General features: G+C 35.1%; 2 protein-coding genes across 5 annotated transcripts in view; one reads left to right on the top strand and one right to left on the bottom strand.

Moving 5' to 3' along the window:
* The window catches only part of LOC123548455 (uncharacterized), a 63,205-nt gene that overhangs the window by 21,190 nt on the left and 20,394 nt on the right, over positions 1-21,621 (bottom strand). Inside the window, exons 1-2 of one of the 3 annotated variants that reach the window (XR_006685881.2) lie at positions 20,061-20,203; positions 13,987-14,141 (exon numbers count right to left, since the gene is read on the bottom strand). Coding sequence is in view for 1 of the 3 variants with exons in the window: in XM_053546379.1 (XP_053402354.1) it covers positions 13,987-14,018 (32 nt within the window). In the remaining 2 variants the exon portion in view is untranslated. Of the gene's footprint in view, positions 1-13,986; positions 14,714-20,060; positions 20,204-21,621 lie in introns of those variants that run through there. The other 2 variants (XR_006685882.2, XM_053546379.1) reach the window with 2 other exon arrangements.
* Positions 1,039-14,209, top strand: LOC123548454 (uncharacterized). 2 transcript variants are annotated; one of them, XM_053546378.1, is made up of 2 exons: positions 1,039-1,160; positions 8,087-14,209. In XM_053546378.1, the coding sequence occupies exon 2, from the start codon at positions 8,088-8,090 to the stop codon at positions 10,179-10,181; it is 2,094 nt and encodes a 697-aa protein (XP_053402353.1). In that variant the 5' UTR covers positions 1,039-1,160; position 8,087; the 3' UTR covers positions 10,182-14,209. The 2 variants fall into 2 exon arrangements, with proteins under 2 accessions (XP_053402353.1, XP_045191682.2); XM_045335747.2 differs by lacking the exon at positions 1,039-1,160 and adding an exon at positions 7,634-7,904.

Here is a 21,621-nt window from a genome sequence, read left to right as displayed (position 1 = left end):
TAACTTTAGAAAGTATTTATATTCATTTCTCTATTTATCTACAAAACATGAGTTAACCATTTCGAGGGTTCAACGCAATAAGGGCGTATCTACATATAATAATTATATGTAGATACGCCCTTATTGCATTGAACCCTCGATTTGTGAAACTGTGAACCAATCAACACAATATTAATAAATGAAAATAAACACTCACTAACAAGAGATGATTTAAAAAAAAAGTATCAAAGATAGAGTAATGGTTCTTAAGCTCTGCACTTCCATTCTTTGATAATATAAATATAACATGTTTCTAAACATTTCGATCAGTACCTGCAGAGTTATAATATTTATTATACAAAATACAAGTAGATTGAAGGTATTTTGTCTCCTTCCTCCTAAATTGTGTAAAACATGCATAAAAATTTAAGGGTAAACAAGGCAAGCAGTGGGAATTGGGTCCTGGAAAGATTTATTCACTTTGAGAGCAGGAAAAAAGCGAGTCATAAAGATTCAGAAGGCAATGGATGTTTTGGTGGATTTAGAGGAATTTATTGATGTACAGGGAAACTTTGGAAGTAAACATACAAATAGAATCTAATAAGAAAGACTTTTAACCTTTACCCTGCTAAATTTCTAAAATGGACTGGTCTATCACTCAATGTGGGCAAAACCACTTTTTATTTGAAGGGGTGTTCACTAAATATTTTCTGATTGAATAGTGAACAGTGCAGACCATAATCAGCCTGCACTGGTCGCAAAGGCAAAATTTGCTGGCAGCAATATAAATTAATATAAATCATGACAAACACAGACTATATAGTTAATGTAAGGGACTGAATGCAAATGGTCATCATATTATACACTGATATCAGAATTACTTCCCTTGACAAATAGATTTTTGAAACCAAAAGAGGAAGTTCTATTGTTTGTGAAAAAATATAATTACTAACTACGTAGACATTTAAAGGCACTCGCTACAGTTTTTCCGTACGGGTCGATATTTACCCCAACACTGTGCCAATTTGGATCGATGTAGCTCACTGCAGACTTGGTGGTTGGACTTCTGCGCATGCCCGGAAGTGATTATCTAATGTCGCGTACGGCAAAAATTCGCAAATTATTGTATGTTGGCATGCATTTAACGTACACAATGTATAATATACTGACTAAAGGTTAGGGTAAGTATCACCATGGTTACAAAATATATACATTTAAAGCACTTTTAGTTCAAGTTGCTTCAGTCTGACATATACTGGAGTCTGTTATTTATACCAGCGCTCAAACTCTGCATTGAGTCACAGCTGTTTCTAATCCTGTACCATACCCGTACCGTACATTCGTTAACTATAGGTTTTGTTAAAAAAAAGGCAGAAACTTTCATCATTCTATGCCATCAAAATGCTTCAGAAACACCTTAAAATCCGCTTATTAAGAAATCTGCCGTTTGATAATTTTATGTATATATTTCTAAGTCATTTGCTCAAATACTGAAATAGTATTTCGTACCAACCTGCGTTGTATAAATGCCCGCCACACCCCACCTCGTTGTAATTTGATTTAAGCGAAATCTAATATATGGTGACCTATCAATTTTCTTTTTGTTTTAGATTTTGGTAGAAAATGCTTCAGAAACAACTTAAAATCCGCTTATTAAGAAATCTGCCGTTTGATAATTTTATGTATATATTTCTAAGTCATTTGCTCAAATACTGAAATAGTATTTCGTACCAACCTGCGTTGTATAAATGCCTGCCACACCCCACCTCGTTGTAATTTGATTTAAGCGAAATCTAATATGGTGACCTATCAATTTTCTTTTTGTTTTAGATTAGGTAGAAAATGCTTCAGAAACATCTTAAAATCCGCTTATTAAGAAATCTGCCGTTTGATAATTTTATGTATATATTTCTAAGTCATTTGCTCAAATACTGAAATAGTATTTCGTACCAACCTGCGTTGTATAAATGCCCCCACACCCCACCTCATAATTTGATTTAAGCGAAATCTAAAATGGTGACCTATCAATTTTCTTTTTGTTTTAGATTAGGTAGACATATCCAAAGGTATACCGGTATGCAAAGTTTGATTAAATTCTATTATGTGAAACTCGATAAAATAGCAGAAGTACCAACTTAAAACTGACAAAAATATGCAAAAATAGCCCATGGGTCTGCTGAACAAGTATTCCTTTCTTTACAAAATCATGTTCTTTTGATTTCTCTGAGCATGTTTCAAATAGATAAATTGTTTTCCGTTATAAAAATGCTTAGATAATCAAATTTATGCTGATTATTGTACTTTACTGAAAGATATTTTAGGATTACAGAAATTTTGAAAAATGTTTAAAATATCACCATATTTAGGGGCAAATTAAACTGAAACAAAGCTAGTGACCTAGTATTTTTATTTCATTTTTCAATACATCATAACATGATCTTTTAATACAAAACATTTCATCAAAATCTATTATTGAGAAAAAAATTACGAAACTGTAGCGAGCGTCTTTAAGATTTAATAGGGGAGATCATGTTTGTATACAAATCCGTTGTATGTTCTATTTATAGTACTGATAAGAAAAGATTGGATGGGCATGTTTTTGGTTAACCGTGATGTTTTTCTAACGGCTTATATTTTCTAAAAACACAAATGATATCAATAATTTTTTGATCAATGGAAAGGATATAAAATAAGCATTTATTGATAAATTTTAATTATTATTTAGAAATAAAATGGATTTATTATGAACATTTAACTTACAGTATTTTTTCTAAAACTTGAGGGCATCTATGGCGAAATTTAAATAGAATGTCATTTAAAACAGTTATTCATTTTCAAAAGATATTTGAATAACAAAACATGAATATCGTAAGCATTTTGAAACTTTTAGATTTTTTAAAATCCATAAATGAACGAAAAAGTTATTAAGAATTAAAAATTCTGATGCCATACACAATGTAAAATTATTTGTTTTGCCCACCACCAGATAAACAGGTGTTGATGTGTGACGCCGGGGCGATCTCTCCTATCAGATAAGGAAAAACTTGGGCTACAAACAAAAGTTGATTTCTTTCTTAATAATTATTAAGATTTAATTCGACATGGAAAAGGTTGGGAAATTTTAAAAAATGATCACGTTTTACGGACTACCTCAGTTATTGTCAATTCCGAAAATGGCAAAGCGAATGGAAAAACAGTTAATTGGAGTGGTATTTATTGTACAAACATTTTGTTTTTCAGTGTACACTAATAGAATGTGGTCCAATTGATGGGATACCAATTTGTAAAAAATGTGTATTTTGTAATAAAACGAATGCAACTACTTTGGAGTCGTACCCTGTTGACTTTCAAAGAACAACTGGCTTTGACAATGAAATCAAATGTAATTTGTTTGTTTGTTGTTTATTTTGGGTTTAAGGCTGTTTTTCAACAGTATTTCAGTCATGTAACTAACGGCGGACAGTTAACCTAACCAGTGTTCCTGGATTCTGTACCAGTACAAACCTGTTCTCCTCAAGTAACTGCCAACTTCCCCACATGAATCAGAGGTGGAGGACTAATGATTTCAGACACAATGTTGTTTATCAAATAGTTATGAAGAACATATGCCCTGCCCAAGGATTGAACTCGCAACTCCACGATCTGTAGACCAACGCTCTAAATACTGAGCTAAGCGGGTGGGCTATGAAATGTTAAACTCATGATGATGATCATGCATCAAAACCTTTGACTACCTTGCATACAAATCTGAAAATTAATGTCAAACCGTTATCTATCTATGTATTTATACTGCATCACCCCTCTTTATGAGAGTATTATGTGCAGCTGCACCCCTGTACAAGAAACGTTAAAAGTAGAATGGCCAGTAGAAAACACAAATAGCTGAACAGAGCATTTTAATCAAAAATATTATAAAATAAGAGCTGAAAAACAAACGCTAACCTTGTTTAGCATTGTGCCCGACCACTCTGTTCTGCTTAACATTTTTGGATAATTTTGATTTGCTGCCAAGTAAAATTTTGTCCGAAGTTCCGTTGCATTCCGGGTTACCCATCCTCACCAAGCAAACGAATGACGGGACTTATACACGCGCCATAACGCCGCTTGACAGAACAAATAGGCAACCCGTATCCTCGATGATTTTATTCAATAACATTCCATTCCAGATGCAACATCTTCCTAGATTGAATTGCAGAATGCTAAAATCCTGAACAAATGCTTACATGAGTCACTTTCCGTTTCCTCAAGCGTTTCCGTTATAAAAACTTTTATGTAGTAATTGAAAATACGGTAAGCATACACTATGGTAGCAGATGGCGGTTTTTTCTAGTACTTCGGACTTCCGAGCGATGTGGCCAAGTCAGACGGCTTCCGATATCTTACGAGATGCAGACCTGAAAATAAAAAGATACCGGTTTACATCTTACTTGAAGAAGAAATAAAATACATAGTAAACTTCATACAAAGCATAGATTTTTAAATCCACAAGCCACCTGAAAGATAATTTCAGCCCGCGAAAATACATGACATTTCAGCCCAAATTAGCCATATCTCCAACTGGCCTTAAAATGTTAGGGGAATGGATAGAGACAAATGGCCACTTGCATTCTGTACTCAGTTTCAAGTATTACTTGCAGAGCTGGACAAAAATACCTGTCAACCGATTACTTTTTTCACTATTTTCAACTGTGTGAGGCCTATATGACATTTGACAGTTCACGAGACGCTCAATGCTGATAGTGGCATATATGCATTTCAAGCAGTTATATGAAAATGATGCCATCAAGCTTACATTCGCATCTGCCAGAATTTCTGCAACATACCATTCTTAAACTTGTTAATCACAAACTCACATCAACAAATATTTCAAACATCAAAACTGCCTTCACTTCAAGGTTTTATCTCTAATGACAGATTTTGACCCTGGCCAATTCGAATCTGTGGCTGGAAACTACCAACTGCTACCTATACATTTGTACCATGGTCTCACGATACTAATAAAAGCCCAGCGCATAGATATGTCCTTTTGCAGTTATTCTCAAGAACAAGATGGCGTCGATTTAAGAAAAAATTTAAAAAGTAGTCCGCCAAGCTTTACAAGTCACTGACCTAATAAAGCAAAATTATTTGACCCCTTGATTTTTGCCGCTAATTTGCATGAAGGTAGGATAAATATGTATACATAAATAGACAATTCTGGTTAAAAACAAGTTGGGTTTCAGTAATAAGTTCAGTAATGCCCTTACAGAAGCAAGTCTCTGTGGCATACATGCTGCGTATTTGCTGTGTATATGCTGCGAACACAGTAGTACGCCAGAGGAGTACATTTTACATACACCGCATGCCGCGTACATGCCGCGTACTATTTCGTCGAGTACACAGCATGTACGCAGGAGGTCACTAGTACACTTCAGGTACGCAGCACAGACTCTGAAAATTTAAGGAGTACACTGCATGTACGCAGGAGGGACTTGTACAAGAAAATAGTACACTGCATGTACACCGCAGATACTTTGAAATTTGTGCAGTACACTTCATATACACGGGAAAGACTTGTACAATTTCTTTTTGCATTTATACTTAGTTTTTTTTTTATAAGTTAAAGTCTGAAGTAAACTTCATATACACGGGAGGGACTTGTTTCTTTTTCTTTTGGTGTTTATACTTTGAATTTTTTTAGGTGAAAGTCTGAAGTACACTTCATGCAGGAAGGATTTGTACATTTTTTTTTTTTTTTGGAAGCAACAACTTGATTTCCGAGTAACTTTTATCTTAATAGCATAGAATAGTTCAGATTACAGGTATTCTGAACAATGAAAATTTGCCAAACTATTTGCAATGTTCATTTGTGAAGCTTACATCTTAGTGATTTCTGAGCTGCACCTTGCATGCAGTGTAAAAATATATTCTTTTTCATTTTGAATTAATCCTGGAGCTTTCTAACTTGGATAATTGAAAAGCCTTATTTGAACTTTGTTGCATTACATTTTGTAATACATGAAATAATTACCAAGATAATGCCTCAACAGCGCCCGAATGAGAGGAATTAATAGCTCTCACTGTTATTTGATACTCTTAAGCAAAACACCATTCTATCATGTTTTATAAAGGCTTTAATGCTCATTATGTTAACTCATTAAGGCCTCACCAAATTAAAAAGTTGTTCATCGGATTTGCCGCTCATATATTTTCAGAACGTTTTTGGCTAATTGCGCTCGCCCCATTGGAAAAAATCAATCCAAAATTTTTTGGTGCGCTACTTTTTACGGACGTGAAAGTGTATAAATGCTTATATTATTCCAGTCCTAGATTGTTCTCAGATGGATTTTAATCAAAATAAATACATACTACGCACACATCGTCTATAATAAATCATAACACTTATATTTAGTTGCATTAAAGTTGTTTCCCCTTGATGCAGTTACGCCATTTTCTTCAAATGTTTACCAAATTACATGCTACAAAAATTGATTTATTTCATTGAAAAGTGGATGAAGAAAAGCATACTAATTTATTTGATAACATCAATCTACATTATTTTGGTAAGCATGTCACTTATCTTTTTTCTGTTTTTTTTTTGTCCAAATGATCAGCATTTGTATACGAAAGTTGGTGGGGTAAGGAATTTACATTATCACAGCAGTTTCGCCACAAGAGTACACAGCATGTATGCAGCAGGAGTACACAGCATGTACCCCGCAGGACTCGGGCCAGAAGTACACAGCATGTACGCCACAGGAGTACACAGCATGTACGCAGCAGGAGTACACAGCATGTACGCCGCAGGGGTAGTACACCGCAGGCTCATTTGCATGTGAAAAGTGTATGTGCCGCGTATATGCTGCGTACTATTTCCCGCATACTAAATTCCTCCAGCGTACATCCTGTGTACTATGTAGTCCACAGCATGTACGCAGCAAGTAGTACGCGGCAGAGCTCATTTGCATGTCAAAAGTGTACTACAAACGTACTATCGGTGTATGTGCGGTGTATATCCTGCTTACTATTTAAAGCCCTTGATTTCAGTACACATCATGTACACATCATATACACTGTATGTACACAGCAAGAGTATGCAGCAGGCCTTTTTCTTCTGTAAGGGTGTTCCCTCATGACGTCAGAGTGTAAAAATAGCCGTAATATAGGTCATATTCATGCGCTTTGTTGTAGGTGCTCTTATTTATGAGAGGATGTAGAAAGTGGATGCGCTTTGCCGTTTTGCACTAAGAAGTGACGGGCTTTCATTTTCCCGTCTTAATTCCATTGGAGGCGAGGCTTACGCACCGCCCCAAAAGCAACCAAAAAAGACATGTACTAGTTTAACAGTCACAACAGAAAAGGGACATTGCTGATCTCGGACCTGACAGAATCAATACATTTCAAGACAATCCGTCTGCCAGTATTTACAATGCTTTGATTCTGAAAGAGTATTCACTTGCCCAAAAGACTGCCAGCAATATGTAAAGAAATATCTTATTGAAAAAAATTACGGACCTAGAAGCAATGTACATGTCAAAATGCTCATGATCAGCTTTCTAATGGCTCATTGTCACAGTGGCAAAAAATTTCAAATGTCTTTCTGGCTTTTTTTCTTTCTTAGTAAATATAATGATTGTAATACATCTAAATGTATATGGCCCATGGACCCATACTGTATGCTAGGTACGCTACTGTCACCTGTGAATCTAATGAGTAAATCATGACAAACCGGACATTATATTTAATATAAGGGACTGAATGCAAAGTGTCATATGTTATACACTGATATCAGAATTACTTCCCTTGACAAATATTTCCCTTTTTTTTGTTTTTGTTTTTTTTCTTTTTTTTTTTTTAAACCAAAAGAGGAAGTTGTATTGTTTGGGAAAAATATAATTACAAACTATGTAGACATTTAAATTTGAGTTTTTCTGTAAATTTACCAGGTCAATATTCCATTTTCTTATCTTTATCAACTTCTTTAAAACCTTTATTAAAAATGGTCAAATTAAAAAAATGTAAAGAATACTGTATCGTGTATAAAAATCTGGGGCATAAAAACGAAACTTACACAACACAATTATGAAAATGTTTTGTGAGGTCTGTCATGTTTAAATTTATATTTCAGGATGTTTCATACACCAGATTACTATCACAATGTATCCACGAGACTTTCTGAGGTCCTGGGCGATATTGGAGTTAATGAAAATATGGTGTTAAAGAGGAGGAGCGCAGCTTTACTGAGAGAAACCATGAAGACAATCAATATCAGAACAAAAAATGGTAGCCAATTTACTGCTTATAATTTAGGCAGTCAATCAGAAGGCACCACAACACGAGGACTGCAATCAGATATTGACTCACTTTTCTGTCTAGATCAATTCATTTTGATACAGGACTGGTCTGAATGGACTCCAGGTAAATGTAACTTCCTGATTATTCAGGATGAAACAACACCTCCTGGTTATTGCCTTCTACAGAGGCTTAGACTTGATGCTCCACTTCCTACTACACATGAAACACCCAATTTCTATGTCAAGGATACACATGGAAGAATATTACTTAAAAATAAAGTAATAGATGCTGTAATACTAGAAGGATTTCAGCGACAAGGACCATCAACAGCATCAGTTGCAGAACCAGGTAATCTTGCTAGTGATTCAGTTGCAGCATTTCCTTGTAAATCATGGCCCCAGTCATCAAGAGCTTGCCTGGACAGGCAAGATACAAACATATGGCTAACAGCAGAAATTAAAAGATATGCCAAATCTACAAAGTGTTTTGTTGTTGGAGCTGGCAGCAGAGCCAGTGAAAACGCAGATTTTGAATGGAGACTTTCTACCTCATTAGCTGAACAGTGCCTGATGTTCAATTTAAATATTACTCAAATAAGATGTTATATCTTAATGAAAATGATTCTTAAAACATACATTAATGTTGAAAACCTTAACAATGAAAGTTACATTTCAAGTTTCATGTGTAAAACTGTTTTGTTTCACTGTATAGCAAGTAAACCTGCAAGTGTATGGAAGGAGTGTAATATTCTAAACTGCTTAAATTTCTGTATATTCACACTGAACAATTGTATACTGAATGAACGCTGTCCCCATTTCATTGTTCGTGAAAATAATTTAATGGCAGAAAAAATTTCTGCTGAAGTCAAACAACAGCTACTTGAAAGAGTGTCAAACTTCATACCATGTGATGGAATTTCACTTTTTGGAATTCAGATTGATGACCTTGGTGAAAGACTTCAGATTAAGCTTAACATGATAAATGAAGTACATCATCATATACCTCAGCCAGATGAATACACTATGAGTGTAACAAGTCAGTTATTGGAAGGTACAGCTGCATCTATTTTAGAAACACAGGAGATAGGAGATGGAAATTTAGAAACACTATTACAGCAAGTGATGCAACTGACAACATACTACAGAGATGGTAACATGTTAGAAAAGACAGCATGCAGACTTCTAACACCTCTACTTTGTACCTCAATCGGATCTCTGATAGCCTCACAGAACATTCAAATTAACAGAATAGTTTCTCCTCAAACACTTACATGGCTTGAAGCAGGACTTGACTCAGATGTTGCATCAAGCAGACTAAAACTTGCATCTATAATGTACTGTGTAGGCAATGCAGAAATAACTGCTTTAATTCTTTCTTATATAGAAGAACAATATAACATAGAAGTTACAGAGCCTGTATGTAGCTGCCACAGCATCCATTCACTTTACATAAAGAGAGGATTTGGTCAACTTTCTAGTCAATATGGTGTAGAGGCATTAAAATATATTGTTACATTTTGTGTAAAATTTTACCCTGGGGAAATAAACTGTGCACCACATGAACTTCAGTATGAAATGTTTAGATCAACACAAGAGGACCTTCAACATAGGGGTGAAGATGATGCCTGGATGGACTGTGCTGTAGTAGACTCACTTCCATACCTTTATTTTCTACAATACAAGACATACAGCAACCTACAAAGACCCGAGGAACAGCAACAGGCACTGAACAAACTTATGTGGGTCATTGAAACAGAGGACAACCTTGGACACAGAGAAACAGCACTGAATTTACTAGGGCAGTGCATGGAACAGGAGAACAGACCTGCTGATGCTATACAGTGTTACATGTTATCTCTAAGTCATAGGGAAAGAAACAACGCAGCAAGAATTCATATCTGTAGGTGTTTAGCTAATACAATCTCATAAAGACCTAGTTACCAACCTGAACTGACTGGCGATTCGGATTTTCAACTGACACAATGACAAAAATAATTAACCTTTTAAGAAGTTATTATTTTTTGTTTCAGGTTGGTGTTATATTGCCTACACTTATCAGGAATAGTCCTCAATGAGTGTGAATATCAGTAAAACTTTGTCACCTATTTTACCCACCCTGCAGAAATATCAATAGGTAAATCAAATTTCAAAATTACTATGTACATACCTAATTTGAGATGAAAATAATCATACTTTAACCCTAACCCTGCTAAATTCCTAAACTGAACTTGTCCATCTTTCAATTTGGATAGTACTTTTAACTGTTAAAAAGGGTGCTTACCAAAAAAGATACCGAATGAATGGCAAACAGTGCAGACTATGGTCAGCCTGCACATCTTGGTCTGCACTAGTTGCAAAGGCAGAATCACTTGCCACCAGCAAGGTAAGGGTTAAGAATATTCACCTCTTCTTTAAACGAGTAACTTTAAATGTACTGAACTTATTTCTTGCACACTTAGAATGTACTGACCTAAATTTCAGTCTTTCGAACTAAGAATGTAATTACTTGAATTTCACTCTTGTAAATGTATAGAATGTACAAATGTTAATCTCACCCTTGCATCTTTCAAATGACTAGTTAAAAATGTATCGACTAAACTTTCACTCTTGTACACTAAAAATGTACTGACTTAAATTTCACTATGCACACTAAGAATGTAATGACTTAAATTCTCTCTTGCACACTAAGGCCTAAAAAAATATTCTTTGTTTCCGGTAATATGCTCAAAAAAATTAGGGTAGGTAGGTCGGAAAATTTTTGTATTATGGGAGACTTTTCGAAAATTATTTTTTTGTCAAAAAATGATTACAAATAAGGGGGTTATGCCTTTAGAGCATCAGTAAGTTGATTTCTAACATCACTGGCCATGTTTAAAGCATAAAAAGTGCAGTTTTGCATCATTTTGTTAAAAAGTTGAAAAAAATATTCTCCAAGGCATTGGAGGGTCGGGCCAAAAATTTAGGGTAGGTTGGGATACCAGAAACAAACATTTTTTTTTTTTACGCCTAAGACCTTTAATCTCACTCCTGCATATTGTGTATGTACAGCTTCATACAATGTATGTACTGATTTTAATTTCACTTTTACACACTGTGAATGTACTGCTTTGAATGTACTGACTATAATTGCATTCTGTATTGTACTGTTTTAAATGTACCGACTAATTTCAAATTTTTGCACACTGTGAATGTACAGCTTTAAATGTACTGACTTTAATTTCACTCTTTGGCACTAAGAATGTACAGACTTTTAATTTCACTCTTGCACACTAACTTTCATCTTACTTTACACACTGTAAATGAGAAGCATCTTTAGTAATGACTTTTATTTCACTCTTGCATAATGTCAATAAGAAAATTTAAATGTACTGACAGTAATCTAACCTTTGCACATTAAAATTGTACTGCCTTGATCTTATTTCTAGCACATAGAAATATACTGACTTGAATTTTACTTTTGTATACTAAGAATGTACTAACAAATCTATTGTTTTTACTTATTTTATTCACAAAAAATCATTGCAAGTTCGACTTAAATTTGCAAGTTAATGCTTACTATCACAATCACTGTGTTTCATTTAAACATGGAAACAGAAATATGTGATATATCAGAGATAGCACAACTGTGTTAATCTTGAAAATAAATGTGGCCACAGGCCACTATCAATAATCAATTTGTGACCCAATTCAGCGTTTTCAAAAATTTATTACCATTTTCTCTGAGTTATTTTAAACCATATTCTTTCTGCAAAGCAATGTTACTGACAGAATGTTTTCCAGGAGTCTGAGGTGAAGTTCAAGCAGATGTTTTCAAAATTCAAGTACTTTTCCAGTTTGTTTAGGGTTTATGTCATTTTCAAGGACTACCATCAAATTCAAAGACTTTTCAGGGCCTGACTGTGAACACTGAAGAATGCAGTCTAACTTTCATCTCACCTTTGCACACTGAGAATAAGAATCTTGCACACTAAGAATGTTTTAACTTTTATCTGACCACTGCACACTTTGAATGATTAGCTTTAAAATTTTAATGTACTTATTTTTATAACTTCACCCTTGCACACTAAGAATTTACTCAGCTTTAATTCACTCTGGCAAACTGAATCAGTAATTTTAAATGTAACAACTTTTAATTTCACCCTTGCACATTGTGAGTAAGTAGCTTTAAATGTACTGAATTAAATTTTAATCTTGCACATTTAGAATGAACTGACTTTAATTTCATTTTAGCCCGCTAAAAATGTACTAACTTTTATCTCACATTGCAGGCTTTAAATGTACTGACTAATTTCACTCTGCACACTTAGAATGAACTGACGTGCACCCTAAGAATGTACTAACTTTAATCTCATTCTTTCACACTGTGATTAATTAGCTTTAAATAAATTGACTAATTTCACTGTTATACACTAAGAATGCATTAACTTTAATTTCACCCTTGAACACTGTCAATGAGTACATTTAAATGTACTGACTTTAATTTCACTCTTGCACACTAAGAATGTACTGACATTAATTCACTCTTGCACACTGGATAAGTAACTTTAAACATACTGACTTTAATCTCACTTTTGAACAATGTGAATGAGTAACTCATGTGGACTTTAAATAAGTAACTTAAAATGTAATGATTTTAATCTAATTCTTGCATACTGTACTGTAACAGGAGATATTTTTGTAGACTGAAATTCACAAATTCTTTATTAAATGCGTACTTTTTGCTCTTTATTTAAGTAATCAAAATCAGAATTTTCATGCATTAACCTTAAGTCTGCTGGCAGCAAGTGATTCTGCCTTTGGGACCAGTGCAGACCAAGATCATTCAGTCAGTAAATTTTCAGTAAACACTACTTCAAATGATAAATTCTACTGCCCAACTTGAATGATGGACCAGTCCATTATAGAATGTAGCAGGCTAAAGGTTAAGTGCTGAATAAGCTGAAAAAATTGACTCCTTGCGAATAGTTCTCAGGGCTGGACAAATTCTTTGAAATCAACTTGTCTTGCAGGACAAGCTGCTTAGAATTTTCAATCATCCAGCTACAATTCGTACTCATTCTACAATTCACTAAGAAAACAGTTTTTATCGAATCGTCTATCTTAAAGCCTGTTAAAAACAGTAAATACCAGATTCTTGTTCTATACTTTCAAGTGTCTAGCTAATGCCATCAAAATACGGCACTGTAACAGAGCGGGGCAAATTTTAAGAGTTACAAACAAAACATTTATTTTCATTTTAGATCTTTAAGCTTTACGGCTTCTTCATGGCTCCGCTTTAATTATGTCTCCCACCACACAGTCATGTGGGAGACATATTGATTTACTCCTGTCTGTGTGTGTCTGTCTGTCACAAATCTTGTCTGCATTCTAAGTCAAACATTTCTCATCCAATCCAAACTTCAACAAAATGTGTTTGCCAATAAGTCCTCGGCCAAGTTCAGTAACTAGCCAAATCGGCCCAGGCACTTCGGAATTATGGCCCTTGAAACTTGTGTTTGATAATCAAAGCAATGAAAGTCTGATAAGGCAGTTGAGGTCTTTGTGCATGGTTGACTCATATACTATTATTCAGATGATTAGGCAGTTGCGGGAGACATGCGCTTTTCTTAAAAGCAGCTCTAGTTTGGTTTATTATATTTTTGGTTTCATTTTTTTGCCGATTTTTACTCCTATTTATGAGCTGATGAGTTAATTTGTTGAGCTCTGGTTCTTTTACAGTATTTCATGTATTTACCAAATGTAGTGTAGAACCTTGGATGATACCATGCTGTACTAGCTGTCTAGGTTAAATCACCAAAAGTTAACATCTGGTCATCTGCGTCAGTACCATACTTCAGTTAGCTGGTTCAATGGTGTCTGGTTCACTATACTGAAACCTGCAGCTGAATTCTGTAATATACAATGTTCACTGTACTGAAACTTGCACTGAAAACTGTAAATAAACTACACTCAGACTGTTTTGAAATCTGCACCTGAAATCTGTATATAAACTGTATTCAATGTACTGAAACCTGCACCTGAATTCTGTAATAAACACTGTTCACTTGACTGAAATCTGCCCCAAAATTCTTCACTGTACTCAAACCTGCAACTGAATTCTGTAATAAACAATGATCACTGGACAGAAACCGCACCTGAATTCTCTAGTACACATTGGTCACTGTCCTGAAATCTCGCCTGAATTCTGTAACTGTACTGAAGCATGCAATCAAATTGTGTAATTTACAGCTTTCACTGTACTGAAACCTGCATCTGAATTTCGTTATGAGTAAAGTAACAAATAACTGTATATTCACAATCAAAAAACTTATTCACAAAAGGTCCCTTAGCTGAAATATCAAATGTACTGACTAGGACAGCTTATTATTTTTTTTTTCTGTTTGCATTTGATTTTGTAACAGTGTATATGGTATTTAACATTAATTAGTATTTAAAACCATGGTTCTTGATTTTTCACCTGTTCTTCCTTCTCATAAAAATGCCTTTTGTAAACAAGAGCTATCTAATGACAGTGTCCTCGACTATTTAAAGCATTTCCACCTAAAACTAGCTTACATACAAAAGCTTAATCAAAATGTTCTTACTTAAAAATGGGGCATAATTTCGCTAAAAAGTAACCCATATTTATGAAACTTGCCATGTTTCATGTAAGAAATACTCCGACAACATTATATGTAAAGGTTTTGTGCCGTTTTGTGTCTGGATACATCAATGAACATGACAACTGCTTTCACTTGTGCCCTTAGAACACTGATCTGTTCTTCCATGAGACAACTAACATAGTGCATTTGCGACCAGCACGGATCCAGACCAGCCTGCGCAAGCCAGCTCACCTTGTTAACTCAACACAGGTACAACACAAGACTTCCTACCAAATGGCTGTATGTTTAAATCAGTAGACACATGTTTCCCTGTTAATTGTCTAGCTGAAAGACAAGATCGGGCATTTACGGTGATTTATCTTTCACTTCGGATCCATGTGAAGATGTTGCCATTTATATGTAGAGAACAATTAACTACTGGAAAATTAAGGAAAACAGTGAAGGTAAACTGACATATATATATATATGAATGAAATACTTTAAATGACATTGTTAAAATCAACCAAGTCAATATGGTACAGTTATCTTATTCAAGTAGCATGGTTACTTGGAGAGTCAATGATTTTATCATTATTAAACAAACATTTTGTGAAATTTCTGTTTAATCTCAATCTACCTAAAGTTCAAACCCAGTTTAATAGAGCTAACTTATCTTTAAATATTTATTGTTTCTTTTTTATTAGCTCAATCCGCTGCACAAATCCCTGTAACTCTCACCAATATTCAACATAGACCTAAAACAGGAATTCTTTCTGTGCAGATGCTTTCTTCTTGCTCTCTAGCACCTTTACTATAAACAAGAGGCCAAACTGGGTCTAAGTCCCTCACCTGAGACCGACTCTGACCTAATAAGATCTTGCTTGTGACATTGAAAGTATTAAATTTAAAAAAGAATTAAAATTCTTTTAAAAAAATTTAAATTCAAAGAAACCTTAAAAAGTACTTCTATTTTTAGCTCTAGCAGCCCCTAAAAGGGGCCAAGTGCCCCCATTTGAACAAACATGGGAGAGGACCATATAATTATGCTACATACCAAGTTTGATGAAGATCCATCAAGCAGTTCATGATAAGTTGTTAACAAGAGTGCCAGAATGTCACAATATACGCCCGTCACAGCAAATTTCTTTACTCTAGCTGCTGTATTGCAAATGAATTTTAATTTTGTGGTTATTTAGTAATCATTGTAAGTCTTTTGTTTTCCTAAGTTCACAAAAAAAATTCCTTACCAGGTAGAGAGACCTTAAAATACACCTAAAATTTGAAAGTAACATCTATGTTGTACCACAGAAAAGTGGTCTTGGTTTTTCCCTATGGTCAATTATAAAAAAGTTACAATATAAGTTATTTATAGTAACAACTAAGGGAAAATAAAAAAAAAAATTTTAAGTCCGCACAAAAATCTTTACCAGGTAGAGATTGGTCAAAATACACCTCAAAATTGGATGTAGCATGCATGTTGTACTACAGAAAAGTGGTCTCGATTTTTCCCTACGACTAGTAATGAAGAAGTTACAATATAAGCTATTTATAGTAACAACAAAGGGAAGTAATTCTAAAGAAAGGAACTGAGCATGACACTTCCTCTCATGATGGTGTATAATTGTGCCAAGTTAAATCAAAATCCCTCCATGCATGAAGAAGAAATGCTTCGGACAACGTCATTCTTATATCTAACCTTTGGCCTCTAAATGTGACCTTGACCTTAGACCTAGGGACCTGGTTCTTGTGCAAGACACTTCGTCTCTTGGTGGTGAACATTTGTGCCAAGTTATATCAAAATCCCTCTATGCATGAAGAAGAAATGCTCCGGACAAGGTTTTCATTCTTGTATCCATTGACCTCTAAGTGTGACCTTGACCTTAGACCTAGGGACCTGGTTCTTGCGCATGACACTCCGCCTCATGGTGGTGAACATTTGTGACAAGTTATATCAAAATCCCTCTATGCAAGAAGAAAGAATGCTCCGGACAAAGTTTTCATTCCTGTATCCTTTGACCTCTAAGTGTGACCTTGACCTTAGACCTAGGGACCTGGTTCTTGCGCATGACACTCCGCCTCATAGTGGTGAACATTTGTGACAAGTTATATCAAAATCCCTCTATGCATGAAGAAGAAATGCTCTGGACAAAGTTTTCATTCTTGTATCCTTTGACCTCTGTGACCTTGACCTTAGACCTAGGGACCTGGTTCTTGCGCATGACACTCCGTCTCATGATGGTGAACAACTGTGCCAAGTTTCATCAAAATCCCTCCATGCATGTAGAAGATATGCTCCGGACAAAGTCATTCTTGAATTTGACCTTTAACCTCTAAGTGTGACCTTGACCTTAGACCTAGGGACCTGGTTCTTGCGCACGACACTCTGTCTCATGATGGTGAACAACTGTGCCAAGTTTCATCAAAATCCCTCCATGCATGTAGAAGATATATGCTCCGGACAAAGTCTGTGGACGCCGCCTGGCCGCCCGCCGCCAGGGGTGTTCCCATTATACGTCCCGTTTTTTCAAACAGGCGTATAAAAAGGTATTTCTATTTTTAGCTCAGCCGCCCCTTAATGGGGCCATGTGCCCCCATCTGAACAAAATTGGGAGAGGACACATGTAATGATGCCACCGACCAAGTTTTATGAAGATCCATCAAGCGGTGCATGGTAAGAAGTTGTTAAATGGTATTTCTATTTTTAGCTCTAGTGGACCCCTAAATGGAGCCAAGTACCCCCATTTAAACAAATTTTGGAGAGGACCATATAATGATGCAACAGACCAAGTTTGATGAAGATCAATTAAGCTGTTCATGATATGAAGTTGTTAAAACATGTTTCTATTTTTAGCTCTAGCGGCCCCTAAAAGGAGCCAAGTACCCCCATTTGAACAAATTTTTGAGAGGACCATATAATGATGCAAACCAAGTTTGATGAAGATCCATCAAGCTGTTCATGTTAAGAAGTTGTTAAAACGTATTTCTATTTTTAGCTCTAGTGACCCCTAATGGAGCCAAGTACCCCAATTTAGGTCAGAGACCACCAATTCAAAAAAGTACAGGGAACTTACTGGAAATGAGGTAAGTGTATACCTGGGAATAAGGTAACGTCTGTGTGTTCTGATTGGTCAGTCATGTAAACAAACCCAGGAAGTGATTATTTTTTCAAAATTGATATTTTTTCACTGCATTTACAGTATTTTATTATACATTTTGACAAAATTTGATACATTTTATGTGTATTGAAAAAAAGTTTTATCAAACGAATTTCTCCCGCCATGTCAATGATGTAAACAGGGGTCGTCTCATTCACACGAAAATTACTTAAATAAAGTATCACTATTCATATGTTTTTCGTCCGATATTTTGGAAGAACTGAGATAGTTCTTGAAAAACTTGTAATTAGATATACATGTTTCGATGTATGGAAGGCCGTACACGCCATAATGTTACAATGTAAGTCTATGGGAAAACAATTGGAGGTCTCTAACCTTTAAACAAATTTTGGAGAGGACCATATAATGATGCAACAGACCAAGTTTGATGAAGATCAATTAATATTCATGATAAGAAGTTGTTAAAACATGTTTCTATTTTTAGCTCTAGCGGCCCCTAAAAGGAGCCAAGTACCCCCATTTGAACAAATTCTGGAGAGGACCATATAATGATGCAACAGACCAAGTTTGATGAAGATCAATCAAGCTCTTCGTGATAAGAGGTCGTTAAAACACATTTCTATCTTTAGCTCTAGCGGCCCCTTAAAGGAGCCAAGTACCCCCATTTGAACAAATTTGTGAGAGGACCTTATAATGATACTACAGACCAACTTTGATGAAAATCCATCAAACGGTTCATGAGTAGAAGTCATTTAAAGGTATTTCTATTTTTAGCTCTAGCAGCCCCTAAATGGGGCCAAATGCCCCCATTTGAATAAATTCTGGAGAGGACCATACAATGATGCAACAGACCAAGTTTGATGAAGATCCATCAAGCTGTTCATGATAAGAAGTTGTTAAAATGTATTTCTATTTTTAGCTCTAGTGACCCCTAAATGGAACCAAGTACCCCCATTAAAAAAAAATTTGTAGAGTACCATATAATGATGCAACAGACCAAGTCTGATGAAGATCAATTAAGCTGTTCATGATAAGTATTTGTTAAAACATGTTTCTATTTTAAGCTCTAATGGCCCCTAAAAGGAGCCAAGTACCCCCATTTGAACAAATTCTGGAGAGGACCATATAATGATGCAACAGACCAAGTTTGATGAAGATCAATCAAGCACTTCGTGATAAGAGGTCGTTAAAACACATTTCTATTTTTAGCTCTAGCGGCCCCTAAAAGGAGCCAAGTACCCCCATTTGAACAAATTTGTGAGAGGACCTTATCATGATACTACAGACCAACTTTGATGAAAATCCATCAAACGGTTCATGAGAAGAAGTCATTTAAAGGTATTTCTATTTTTAGCTCTAGCAGCCCCTAAATGGGGCCAAATGCCCCCATTTGGACAAATTCTGGAGAGGACCATATAATGATGCAACAGACCAAGTTTGATGAAGATCAAACAAGCTGTTCATGATAAGAAGTCATTTAAACATATTTCTATTTTTAGCTCGAATAGCAGCCCCTAAAAGGGGCCAAGTGCCCCCATTTGAACAAAATTGGGAGAGGACCTTATAATAATGCTACAGACCAAGTTGATGAAGATCCATCATGCAGTTCATGAGAAGAAGTCGCTCAAATGTTTTTCTATTTTTAGCTCTAGCAGCCACTAAAAGGGGCCAAATGCCCCATTTAAATAAACTTTATAGAGGACCTCACCAGGATGCTACAGACCAAATTTGGTGTTATTCTGACCAGTAGTTTCAGAGGAGAAGATGTTTAAGTAAAAATGGAGATGATGGACGATCCACCCTATACCAATAGCTCACCCTCACAGGTGAGCTAAAGAAAGACACATTTTAAAAAATAATCAAATCTTGCAACTCATTAAATTATTACCGTACTTCACATTTCAATCTGATTTTTATCAAAATGAAATTGCAGAATTAAATTTAGTAAGAAAAACTTAAATTGAGTTACCTCCCTTCAATCATAAAATAGAATAATACTATTAAAAATATATATTTTTGATTTTGAGTCCCTGTCTATGAAAGCCTTAGACCTCTTGCTGAAATATGACTATAACTAAAATACAGCAATTTTATCAACAAGTACATAGTACCATAACGTTAAACGTGTACTTTCCACACTTTTTTCCATGGTAATCCTTTCCAAACCATGCACATGGCACACAAATATACACACAACAGTCTGAACTTCTCAGTTGCCTCACAGGCTCACACACTGCCACTGCGAAAAATATGTGCATATACGGGAGTATACGGTCCCGTATATGTCTAATATACGAATATCATATAAAAGTTATCTTTCCTGAAAGTATGATCAAAACCTACGCCTTAAACGTACATTTGGACCTTGACAATCCCTAACTTTGAATACTGACATAAACTGTTGAAACGTATTTATGCTAAGTATGAATGAACGGATCCATGTGAGAAAAACATGAATGTCCAATTAAAGAATACGGGATTCCCGTATTTGGAATGTTCCATATACGGGAAAAATGTTTCCGTATACGCCCGTATATTAGGAGTATACGGAATGCGTACACTCCCGTATATGGAACCATTTCCCGCAGTGTGCATCAAGCTCTACAATATAAATAAAGAAATATTTCCTCATATAAAATCTCATGAGTTACATAAATACATATTTATAAATATAAAGAATATAAGACAATAATTGCAATCCAAATGTCACTGTTAATTTTCATGCATATCTACAACAGTAAATAAATCTTTATAGGGTAATAAGTCAGCATCACTTTAAGGGTCATAAAGCTAAACTTAGATATGGTTTTGGTATCATAGAAGATGTATGTATTTTAACTTTTATTGAAAGTGTGAGATGCAATGCTACATTGAAGCAGTTCCTATTCAAACAGCTGCCTTCTTTGGGCAACTTTGTACCTTTTGAGATTTATAGAAGCATTGGATCAACTGAAACAAGCGATGGAAGAATTACGAATTGCTGATCAATACAAGTCCCATTACCATCCTTTGCAATAGATCCGAAGCTCTCTTGAGTTTGTAACGAATATTTCATTTATCAGAAACTGTCTTTAACATCTACTGTAAAATCGTTCGAGGGGATGTGAATTCCCTGGTTTTAAGTTTCGAACATTTATGAATGGAAATTTCACTTGTACTTTGGGTTTTTAATTTTGTGGATTGACTCAACCCTAAAATCCTTGAAAATTGGTCCCCCACAACTATTAATGATTTTGCAATAAGTATGACCTTGACTTTCAAGACAGGTGTTTGAACACTGCATGCTAAACAATGTCTAGGAATGGCAAATTGTATGCCATGTTACTTGAATATTAATCCGCACATCAAAAAGTTAAACAAGAGGGTCATGATGACCCTGGATCGCTCACCTGAGTAATATGAGCTACATGTTTCAAAGATCAAACTGATGATAAAATATTAAGAAAGTCAGTAGGTCACATTCATGGTCAATGATATTCAGTTTTACTATTGGTGTGCAAAACTGTGTATGTCATTAAAATTTCAAGGCTGTATCTTAAAAAACAAGAAAGTAGGTCAATAGGTCAAGGTCAAAGTCAAGTGACATCATATTACTTGGGTTCATCAGGTAATTATTATTAAACAGTCTTGGAAATAGGATAAAATGATTTTTTAAGTATTTTTTCCTATATA

This window comes from Mercenaria mercenaria, chromosome 6 (assembly GCF_021730395.1).
Source record: "Mercenaria mercenaria strain notata chromosome 6, MADL_Memer_1, whole genome shotgun sequence".
NCBI classification, from domain to species: domain Eukaryota; kingdom Metazoa; phylum Mollusca; class Bivalvia; order Venerida; family Veneridae; genus Mercenaria; species Mercenaria mercenaria.
The sequence above is the reverse complement of the archived record's forward strand: the minus strand, read 5'-3'. Positions and strand labels throughout refer to the sequence as shown.